We start from the raw sequence: 12378 nt of genomic DNA, 5'->3' as shown, positions 1-12378 counted from the left end.
GTCTTGAGGAAAATATGTGAGTAATGGAAGGGTCCTCAATAGAAATTTTAGCAACTGATGTTAAGCCTTGCTTTAAGGCTTGTACGTGATGGATCCCTGACCAAAACAACCTTTTACTGTTGTTTGTATAATAAAAATATATTTTTTATAATTATCCATATGTACCTTTGTGGTATTGGCCGCAACAAAGTCCCACGGGAGACATTTTTGGTTCTGATTCTTCTTTGATGGGATAGTCACATACCTGTTGTTTGCAGATACTCTGCCATATTGTGTCAGACTTCTTGGCTGGAAGTCCACTTCATCGCATTCCCAGTCTAAAGCCTAATACACAGAATAAAGGAGTCCAGTCCAAAAGGCCTTCAATGCTTTACTGCATAATGTCACTTCAAGATATTGTTGAGCACAATTCTTGTAGTTATAGGCATTTTCAGTACATTCCAGTGGCATTTCAGTGTCTCACAAAACAGAGCTATCTTCTTTAGTTGTGTCTCTTGGCATAGGCATTACTCACAAAAGGTGTACCCGCTCACATATAAATGGGCACTATCCCTTCCCATTACATCACTACAGGAAGGTCAACAATTAAAGCTCACTAACACCTGCCAACAAATAAATCAGTACAGCCTGGTCATTTCCCTGACCTCATACTGCTGATTTTGCATTACTGGAATCTGAGTATCTTACCATGCTGCCCTACCCTTGCCAAATCTGAGGCTTGTTGTATGGGGCAAAGCTAAATAAAGCTCTATTCAAGTACTGGATTATTTCAATTCACACATCTTGAATTAAAAACTAATAGCATAAAAGTGGGATATGATTATACTTGTGTGCTACAATAAAATTGTTCAGTAGACTGACAATGTGTGTCATTACGATTGCACTAATTTTTTCTATGTCATTGCAGCAATGTGGATGGAGGAGCACAAACCAGTATTATTTCAGAATTTACATACAGTAACAATGGAACAATCATAACATTCTTAAATGAGAATCTGGTGCAGACCATAATCACACTGTTTAATTCCAAACTGACTGGCCGTAGGAGACGAGAATTGTCTACAGTCTCATTTGAAATCATGAGTACAGATAATATTACCAATATACAAATCGGTAAGGATTTTCTGACAGTGAAATAATAATCTAGTATGTGTTAAAAGCCCAGTATACCATTTCCTAAATCTTTCCAGAAGGATGCACTGCAATTATTTCATGTTTTTGTCCTAAAATAGTCAAGACAAACTAGCCAAGAGACAAAAATATGAGCACTTCTGCTTGTAGACTACATAGAACTGCACAAGTTCTGCACATGATTGAGTCTGGATAGAAAGTAAATCTTTCCTTTGCTAATATAACACTCAGTGACAACCCAGCCATCCTATGTCTTCCCATGTTTCTGCACATCTTTCACATCTACAGTACACACATTTATACAGAAGGGGCTCATGTAAATTGTACACTGTGGGAGTCGGATCCATGCATACCTCTGTGAACTGGCACTTTTTCCACATCTATTATGATTTCTACATCAAGAGACTTGAGTGTATGTCTGTATTTATATTTAGAAAATCTCAGACTTGGGCATTAATCTTTTTTTATGTTATTTTTCTTAGAAACAAAAGATAAATTGCAAAACTACTTCAGCTGTAACAGTACAGGATTCTTAGGTTATAACCTGAGCTATTCTGCTGATGGATTTACCTGTGTGTCTCAATGTGCTATGGGTTTCTGCCAGAATAATGCAACATGTGAACAAACTGAGAGTGGACCGATCTGCAGGTAATAGGAATGAGTACCTGTTTATTATTACACTTTGATTAATATTACACAGCACTTTACTGATCAAGATGAGCTTCCAGTTTGGTCCAAACACAGATTTGGAAATTAGTCCGAACGCCGAGTCATATAGTGTAGTGTTTTTTTTTTTTTTTTTTACCACTACTATATATAACAGCCATCACTGAATGGTGGCCCGTGGTTCGAACACGGACCAAGCGACCCTCCTGTCTGGACCATCAGGCCGACAGTGTGATATGTGATATGCGCACCCCGCCCCCTTCAGCAAGATTCCCAGAGCAGCTCATTTTTTATAAGGGGCACATTTTTTTATAAGGGGCACACTTTAAGGTTTACTCAGATGGGCACAACAAAAGGTTGTGCCCATCAGAGTGCCCCTTAACATAAAATGTGCCCATCAGTGTGTCCTTTAAAATAAAATAAGGTGCATTTTGATGGACATATTTTGTGTCAAGGGGCACTCTGGTGGGCATTATTAATGTTAAGGGGCACACTGATGGGCACATTTTATGTTAAGGGGCACACCGATGGGCTCATTTTATGTTAAGGGACACTCTGATGGGCACAACAAAATGTGCCATTTTGCATGCCCCTTAATGTAAATGTACATGTAACAGCAGATTGTTTTTGCTGTGGGTGCAGGAGCAAGCGGTTTACATGCAGTCCTGTACCCGCATAGATGTAAACCCAGCCTAAGATGAGAGATAGATGAAATTGAGTTCTTCTGGTTCCCACAGAACATGCACTAGCAATTTTGTTTCTATCATTGGGAAAATTATGAAAAATGAAATGAAAAATGAAGATATCCCTTTATTAATTATTAATTATCCTAGTAAACAACCCAAATTTTTTTTTTTTTTCATTTTTCAGGTGTACTACATTTACCATTTATGTCACATATGGTGAGAATTGTCAGCACCTTTCTATGAACCTGAATGCCTTCTTTGGAATACTTTTTGGTGCCATCGCCTTTGTCATCCTTGTTATTGCCTTTACCATTTTGATTGTGTATTGCTGTCGAAAAAGAAGACGCTCTAAGTCCAGGTATTACATGAGCAGAATGTATTTATTCTATGGATATACAATCAAAAATGCATATGTGACTTACCATTAGTGTTATTTGTTTATAGTTTGTTTAGTTTTTTAAGTTAAATACTATTATATTATTGACTGCCAAACCATAAATGTCCTTACACGAAAAATATCAGACATCTGTATCAGAATGAGAAGGAGGACTGGGAAGAGAGGGGCATTACTATCAATGAAATAAAAAATAAAAAAAATTAATAAAATGATTTAGAACATTTTGTAACGAAATGTCCCACACTCCGCTTGAGTGCTTTCAGTCTGAATATAGTTATCAGATATTCCAACCGCTGACAACTACAAACAAGGCAATATTCGTTTGGTTGCTCACCATGAACTGTTTATTAGACCAAGAATACAGTCTTATATATACTGGAGGAGGAGGTTCCCCACCTCCTGCTCATATTACTCTAACAATACACTTGTAACCAGAAACATAAATTAACATGAGCTAATTAACTAGTCCCTTAAGGCTGGGTTCACACTAGTGCGACACGACAGCCGTCCTACTATGGATCCGACTTTGTCCTGCGACATGAAGCCGGCATGCGTCCGACTTTCAATGAACGGGGATCCGATTTGGATCCCCGCCAATGCCCGGCACTGTGTTTGGTATGAATCTTGAGGGGGAACTCCGTGCCAAATTTTAAATAAAAAACTGGCATGGGTTCCCACTCCAAGAGCATACCAGGCCCTTGGGTCTGGTATGGACCTTAAGGGAAACCCCCTACGCCAAAAAAATGGCGTGGGGGTCCCCCCAAATCCATACCAGACCCTTATCTGAGCACACAGCCCGGCCAAGTCGGATCCCCGTTCATTGAAAGTCAGACACATGCCGCATCCCGGCTCCCAAGGGCCTGGTATGCTCCTGGAGGGGGAACCCATGCCGGTTTTTTATTTAAAATTTGGCGCAGAGTTCCCCCTCAAGATCATCTGAGCACAAGTCGCATGCCGAAGTCGGATCATGCGAGACGGCGATTCGACTTTGATCCGACTTCAATGATAGTCAATGGGCTGAAGTAGGATCAAAGTAGTACAGGGAGCATTTCTAAATTTCTAAACGACTTGTGTCGGACCAGTTAGGACGGCTCCCATAGGGAAACATTGAATTTCACACGTCATGCGACATGAGCTCCCAATGTCGGAGCGTTTGTCGGACCAGTGTGAACCCAGCCTAAAGCAGCCGAGGTGACTCCATGCCCACCTGGCCATTGTTGTGATTAATCAGGATTTCACTACAGGTCAGACTTGTTGTCACCGAGCTTCACACAGTAGATTATACATTATCATAAGTATAAACACAGGACACCTTCTCACAATAGCAAGAGCTCCAGTAGGAGTCGGACCATCTCCTACATCGTACAGAGGCCAATGTGACCAGCTCTTTCAATTAACATGTCGAGTTCAGAATCAAACAAACCAAGAATAGTCTTTATATATATCCTGGGAGATATTGTGGATAAATAATACTGTCCCATTTTAAGTAATCCAAGCCACATTTTCTCAGTCACCCTGTGCCCCTAATGGACACAAGGTGACTTAGACATAGGAGGTACGTGAGGAGCTGAAAAAAGGGATTCCCAATCTCTCCAAGGAATTCTGGGTTCCACGGGCCCTCCTGTCACATCTCTCCCCTTTTGGCAGAAGACTGACACAGGAGGAGACCCCAGACGGGTTGACTCTGAAGTTGGTCCATAGTTCCAGTCCCTCAATGCCTGTACCCACACAGTACCTCAGACTAATTTTCCAAACAGAGAATTACTCACCCAGCCAACCTCTGCCCCTCTCATAGAACATGCTCGCTGCTGGGGAGAAGTGCAGATTGGTCCTTCCCCCTGGAGTCCCTTCAGCCGCTGAAGAGAAGACAGGGTGGCTGGGCTCTTGGCCGACTGACCAGCATCCCTGGGGTATACAGGTAGAGACTGAAGTCCCATCCTCCTTTACAGAAAATCCATCCTCTGTTAGTTGAGGGCAGAGGTCAGCAGCACTCTGCCCTATTGCCAGCGCTTCTGCTGGGGACCCCACATTATCTGCTCCAGCTAACTGTTGGGGAGGGAGGCCAACTGCCCTGGATCCCTGGAACTCTGCAGTTGTTTGTCAGTGCTGGGCAGAGTTTGATGGCACTTTGCCCTGTTGCCATTACTTCTGCTGGTTTTCTGTTAGTGGAGACCGCGGGCTGATCAAGCTGCAGTTGTGAGGTGCAGACTGCATTCTCAACTTGGATTCTGATCTGCATCTCAGGAGCAACCGCCACCTCCTCACCCTGGGCCTCCAGAACTGCCAGAGGTGTGGGGCAGAGGTCTTGAACCCTCTGTCCCGCTGCCAACATGTCATCTGGGTTGGTGTCATAATTCTGGGGTGCCGTCTGCTGCTGGAACTCCCTTTCTGTTAGTTGAGGGCAGAGGCTAGCAGCACTCTGCCCTGTTGCCAGCCCTTCTGCTGGGTTGCTGGCATCATTCTGGGGTGCCATCTGCTGCTGGGAAGGGAACCTGGCTGCTTCATCTCCCTTACCCTCATCTGGCTGCTGGGACGTCATGTCTCTTGTACTCTCTCCCAGATGCACGGATCCTTGCTGGGGAGGAAAGACCACAACCTTCTCACCCTGGGCCTCTGAAACTGCAGCAGGGGTAGGGCAGAGGTCTTGGACCCTCTGTCCAGTTATCAGCGCTTTAGCTGGAGAAGATTTTGGTAACTCCACAGATGCTGCTGGCAGAAAATCCCATGTCTCTGTCAGTGTTGTGGGAGAAAGGCTGGCTGCCTCTTCTCTCAGGGAGGCTGAATCTGCTGTTGGTGCTGGGCAGAGGTTAGCAGAACTCTGCCCTGTTGTCAGCACTTCAGCTTTGGGGGCGGCAATCTCCGGAGTTTCCACTGCCGATTCTCTGGCATGCTGCTGAACGTGTTCTAGCAGTTTTCTGTGTGCCCTTTCCAGATGCTGTTCTTTCCTTAGCAAATATTCCAGATCAGGTTTAAGCTCTGAGACCCCTGCAAGACTGAGCATAGCCTCTCTATAATCTTGCAGATCCTCAAGGGTAGGTTCTCCTTCATCGCCAAAACACAAAACGATCTGTTAGGCTCTACCACAGCAATCCAGGGCCACCAAAGTCATATCCCTCCGGAGAGTTTTCTGTTTTCTCCCCTAAATATTTTAGTTGGGTTTTTTTACTGGGGTCTGGTGCATTTTTTATGCTATTTTTTATGTGATCCAGTGCGTTCTGGTGTGTTTTTGATGCATTTTACCACAATCCAGTACAATCCAGTGCAGGAAAAATGCAGCATGTTCAACTCTTTTTTTCTGGTACTGTAATGCCCTGGAACTGACCGCACTGGTGTGAACTATGCCATTGGAAACCATATAAAGTAACCTGCTTTTCATGCGTTTTTGATGCAGAAAAAACACCCTGGACTGCATGTGGTGTGAAATGGCTCTAAATGTAATTAAGTGTGGAGTTAGTACTAAGTAGGTTAGATGGAGGGTTAATGGTCAACACAAAAAAGAATCACTGCAAATTAATGTCCCTTCCCAAACCCTGCATACACATACAATTAGTATGTTCCAAAAAAGAGATAATGACATACTGCTACTGCCCAGGTAACAGTGAGACAGTGAGTGATATCTGTGCTAACAGCGGCATAGGCAGTTTATCAGTCTGACCATACAACTACATGTATTTATTTATTACAAGTACCTATATAGCACCATCAATTTACGCAGTGCTTTACATATATATTGTAAATTCACATCGGTCCCTGCCCACTAGGAGCTTTCAATTTAAGGTCCCTAACTCACATTCATACATACATAGGCCAATTAACCTACCAGTATGCCTTCAGAGTGTGGGAAGAAACCAGAGTACCCGGAGGAAACTCATGCAAACTCCAGGAAGGTAGTGCCATGGTTGGGATTCAAACCAACGACCCGACTGCTTCTATGAGGAAGTTCTAACCACTTATCCACTGTGCTGACATGTATATTTAAAAAAAAAATCCAATCCCATCTTATCAGGAATTCTGGAAAACAGATCACATAATAGAAGCCTGTATTATAATGTGTGACTGTCTTTATACAGGCAGGCCATACAGTTGTTGGATAGTATAAATGAGGCCTTGTTTACATTAGGGGTTGGGAGGCTGTTAGACCCAATGGTAGAGTCACAGTTTTACAACCCCCAACCATTCCTCTTTTGCTGCAAAGGTAGTGGAGGAGTGTGTGTGTACAGTATATGCTATGGCCATGATACTGTGCGATGCAAAATTACAAAAATTATCTTTGCTGTCGCGTTCAGCAGGCATTATTTAGGCATTGATTATGACTGTTAGTTATGTTTGATGTAAGATCATTTTTAGTTACAGAGATATGTTAAATAGACATATGTCCATTAGGTTCCTCCGATAAAATCTATGAATTTTCCAGAGAAACTAGAAACCCAAGTGATCTATCAGGTAATTGTCTCCAAATTGATTTGCAGGGGGAAAATTTCCCTGACACCATAAATGGTGATTAGAACTATTTTCTGGGACAAAACTTGAAATTTTAAGTGTAGATACCACTAGAGACAAAAGAAATATGATTTAAAAATAATTGTTTTTGCTTGTTATTACATTCACAGATATTGCTGTACTTAAGTATTTTAATATTTTTGTTTTAAAGGGATCTAACATTCTCCCGAGGATCAAAACCTATTAAACGTGAGTTCTTTTTTAATTAACTTTCTAGCACAGTCAAGAGTTATGCCAAACCTATACACTTGCATTTAAACCAAATACTGGAAAATGTAGGTTTTTTTTTTCATTCTCAGATTTTTAAGATATCTTAACAAAAGTGTTTGTACAGTAATAAAAATATAGTACTTTTAACCACTTCAGCCCCGGAAGATTTGGCTGCTGAATGACCAGGCCATTTTTTGCGATTCAGCACTGCATCGCTTTAACTGACAATTGCGTAGTCATGCAACGCTGCACCCAAACAAAATTGACGTCCTTTTTTTCCCACAAATAGAGCTTTCTTTTGGTGGTATTTGATCGCCTCTGCGGTTTTTATTTTTTGCGCTATAAACAAATAAAGAGTGACAATTTTGAAAAAAACACAATATTTTGTACTTTTTGCTATAATAAATATCCCCATTTTTTTTTTAAAAACGCGAATTTTTTCTCAGTTTAGGCCGATATGTATTCTTCTATATATGTTTGGAAAAAAAAATTGCAATAAGTGTATATTGATTGGTTTGCACAAAAGTTATAGTGTCTACAAAATAGGGGATAGAGTTATAGCATTTTTATTATTATTATTTTTTTTACTAGTAATGGCGGCAATCTGTGATTTTGTATCGGGACTGCGACATTATGGTGGACATATCGGACACTTTTGACACATTTTTGAGACCACTGGCATTTATACAGCGATCAGTGCTAAAAAATGCACTGATTACTGTAAAATGTCACTGGCAGGGAAGGGGTTAACACTAGGGGGCAATCAAGGGGTTAACTGTGTTCCCTATTTGTGTTTCTAACTGAAGGGGGAGGGGACTGACCTATAGGAAGTAACGATTGTGATTCCTAGCTAATAGGAAGTCATGATCTGTCACGCCTCTCAGAACAGAACAGGAAAGTGTGCGTTTACACACACTTGTCCCTGTTCTGCCTCTCGTGCCCACGTTCGCATCAGCACCCTCGCTATGCAGCAGATGCGGGAGTGTGCCTCCGCAAAGCGAGTGATACCAGGAAATGAGGGGAGAGAAGAGCTACAAATGACCTAAACATTTTTTCCTTAATGCAAGGAATGAATTAAATCAAAACATGTTTAGGCTTTATAACCACTTTAGATATCTTGTTTTGTGTCTACATTTATTATTATTATTATGATCTTGCATTCTATTGTTATTATTATTATTGTTGTTGTTGTTATTAATTTGGTTTATTATTGGTTTAATTTTGCATATTAAACCCACATGTATGTCTTTATACAGCTTTTGGGAGGCTGCTAGAGACTGACATGGCTGGGAAGCCTGAGCTCAAGAGCTTTAGTCCTCGCTTGGAAAATGTTCCAGTTGGTCCTCAGGTAATATATTCCTTGCTTCAGTAAACCAAATGTGTGGGAAAAAACTGAGAAATCTCATTTGATTTTAAGTCATTCCAATGAATCAATATGCCACATTGGTCATTTTTATTTTTAAACACTTTAGCTTTGGTAACTTTTGGACAAGGTTTTTACATATTTCCACAGTAGGCCTGGTTATTCCACAATAACTTTATCACTACTTTAGATAACAAAATAATAGATATATAACTTTGGGGACAAACTAGGCTTTCTTTTGGCAATACTGTGTTGCAAAAATGATTTAATTTTATATGTAATCTAGAGATAAATATTAAAAATATAATATATAATATAATAATAAAGTATATAAAATATAAAGTATAAGATTAAAAATAAAGTATATATATATATATAATGCTTATGTGTTTTCCCAACCAGAACAATTAAAACTATAGAGACCAGTCATATAAGATCCTTCTTATTCATACATAATCCCTATAGAAATAATACCCTAAAAACTTAACTAGAATGGTTAGTAAAGAGGGTAAATCTAACAGTGAAAAAAATAACAAATAAGACAAATGAAACTGAAAAAAAGTTCAAATATTAAATATAAGAGGAAAAAAAGGGGATTGGCCACTGTAGTACTGGTCTTTTTTACAAAGGGGATTCTGCCAACATTCCGAACACTTTTAATTGTAGAAAATTTTTACCCCACTTGGGACTTTTAAGGCAGAATGTGTAGAAGTTAAGATATATGTAACAAAAATTTTAAAAAGTACACAAAATTGTATTGGAAATGATAAGAGAAGGTTGACCACATGGTCTACACTACATCACATCATAAAATCCATTGCATGAGGACATCAAAGATACATATACTTAGAGAACCCTAAAGCTCGGATCAATTAGAACATCAAGTTGACACTGATTTGGTAAAGGGCCAAAATTCTTGTGGATATTCACCGAGCAACCCTATGCCATATGCCATATTTGAACTACATATAAATCAAACAGTAATCACAATGTTCTAATACACTGAATTATTTCACTTGCAGGCTACTGTTGACATTTACCAACTATTTACAAATGTCATTTTAAACAAGAGCTGCCCTATTTTGATGCATACTGCATTTTGACATACATAGCAATTTTAGGCTGTAATTTTGGCAGCTGGTATTTGCCAATAATAATGATGGGGGATCCATGTCGGGGGAGAGGAGCTGAACATTGGAGATATGCCCTAGAAATTTTGTTGAGGTGTGTTAGGGCATAGCTCTTTTTAGGTCCTTAAGTGGTTAAACTACATGGCTCAGATAGAAATAATAACGGAAAGTGCTAGGTAAAAAGGCATTATCTTCTACATGCATACAGGTCTGTACTGTTTTTTTCTTACAAGATCCTTCCCCTTTCTCCCAAGTTGAGGTGGATATGTACAGTAGCTGGGTCCACAATTTCTACACCCTGAGCAAAATGATGTCTGAATTGAGTAACCATGTGTGGTTACCAGTGGATTAATTGCTGAAAATATATGAGAAACTCACCAGTTCCAATTTAGCCTCCCTTCCCTCCCAAGAAAAATTCCTCCACCCTCTCTCCCCAAGCATAAATTCCCCCTTTTCCACAAGCAAAGATTTCTCTCACCTAACAAAAATCTCCCCCCCATAGTATATTTTTCCCTCCCCACAAGCAAAGATTTCCCCCAAAACATTTACCAGACCATTTACCCAAGCCATTAGCAACATAACTCTTGACTTTGCAGGGATTCCTTGTTAATGTGCAGGAGAAATGGGAGGTGCATGAATAGAGCACCTTACAGCTGGCTGCACCCGGGACAGGCACTTACCAGATACACCACTGCTTCCAATTTAAGAAAAATCAGGTCCCTCCTTTCAAGTTGCTTTTAATTGTTTTCTTCCTTTTAGATTAAAATCCAAAGGCCATCTCTCGAAAAACATCAGACAAGCACAGATCCATGAGGCAATAACTTTTCATTCTGTCTACTTGGAGAAGAAAACACTCGGAATTTCTTGGCAAATCGAAATCAGAATGTTCAACCAGAGCACGAGAAATGAGGACATGGATTGTACCGATCTTTGTGGTCTGGAAACTTCTGATCAATGCCATTTTAATAAACATTTTTTTCTAAAAAAAAATATTATTTTCTTTGTGAAAAGGTTTATTTTTCTATGATTTATATTTTGATGTACACATTACTTGTATCTTTAAATGTAAGGTGGGATTCTGTTTGACTGTCAAATTTATTTTGCAATACAATGTTTATATTAATATTACGCATGAAATTATTGTTATTTTATTGAATGGCATTCTGATGTGACCTTTTCTTATGTCATATATTTGTACTTTATATTGTTAACATAGCGATTATTGACAAAGTCTTAATAAATATTATCATCAGTTATTATTTAATTGTTGTTGTCTACTTCAGTTTTTCACATAAATGTAATGAAACACAGAAACAAAGAAGCAAAAGAGTGATGGCATTAACCACTTCCATCCTAAGCCAATTCTGGCACTCCTTTTCTACATGTAAAAATCATAATTTTTTTGCTAGAAAATAACTTGGAACCCCAAATATTAAAGATGTTTTTTATAGCAGAGACCCTAGGGAATATAATGGCGGTCGTCACACGGTATTTGCGGAAACACGGTAAACATGCTGACGGTTTCTCTAAAAGGGACATCTACACTGATAATTAGGGCACTGATTATTAGTGTCCTGATTATCAGTGCAATCTGTGCCCACCAATGCTGCCAATAAGTGCCGATCAGTGCCTCCTATCAGTGCCCATCAGTGCAACCTATCAGTGCCCATCAATGCCCATCAGTGCCGCATCATCAGTGCCACCTATCAGTGCCCATCTGTGCCACCTATCAGTGCCTACCAGTACTGCCTCATCAGTGCCCATCAGTGCCGCCTCATCAGTGTCCATCAGTGCAGACTCATCAACGCACATCAATGAAGGAGAAAAATTAACCGTTTGCTAAATTTCATAACAAACTATGAAAACTTTTTTTTTAAATTTTAGGTCTTTTTTCATTAGTTTAGTAAAAAATAAAAAACCCAGTGGTGATTAAATACCACCAAAAGAAATCTCTATTTGTGTGAAAAATAGATAACAATTTTGTTTGGGTACAGTGTTTCATGACTACGCAATTGCCATTCAAAGTGCGACAGCTGAAAATTGGCCTGGTCATCATGGGGGCAAAGTTCCCAGTAGGCAAGTGGTTAAAGTCCATGATCGGCAGTAATACATAAATGCAATAGATTCATGATTGGCAGCTATAAGTCCACAAGGGACACTAGGCTTTAGACCCCATTGTGAACCCTGACTGGGCCCCCCCACCCCCCAAAAGGGGGTGATCACTCCAGCAGAGTAACAGGCTACATTTTGGCAATATCCCAGGAGGCTCACTCCAAGAGGCTAGGAGTAAGACCC

General features: G+C 40.1%; 1 protein-coding gene across 1 annotated transcript in view; it reads left to right on the top strand.

The window, feature by feature from the left end:
- The window catches only part of LOC141139897 (uncharacterized), a 158434-nt gene extending 147406 nt beyond the window's left edge, over positions 1–11028 (top strand). Inside the window, 6 exon segments of the mRNA XM_073626454.1 lie at positions 908–1113; positions 1614–1779; positions 2668–2841; positions 7532–7569; positions 8847–8938; positions 10843–11028. Of these exon segments, the coding sequence (XP_073482555.1) occupies positions 908–1113; positions 1614–1779; positions 2668–2841; positions 7532–7569; positions 8847–8938; positions 10843–10896 (730 nt within the window). The 3' untranslated portion in view covers positions 10897–11028.
- Positions 11029–12378: the final 1350 nt, after the last annotated feature.

The sequence above is a fragment of the Aquarana catesbeiana genome, linkage group LG04 (genome assembly GCF_042186555.1).
Source record: "Aquarana catesbeiana isolate 2022-GZ linkage group LG04, ASM4218655v1, whole genome shotgun sequence".
Lineage (NCBI taxonomy): Eukaryota > Metazoa > Chordata > Amphibia > Anura > Ranidae > Aquarana > Aquarana catesbeiana.
Note: the sequence above shows the minus strand (reverse complement) of the source record. Positions and strands in the feature narration are given on the sequence as shown.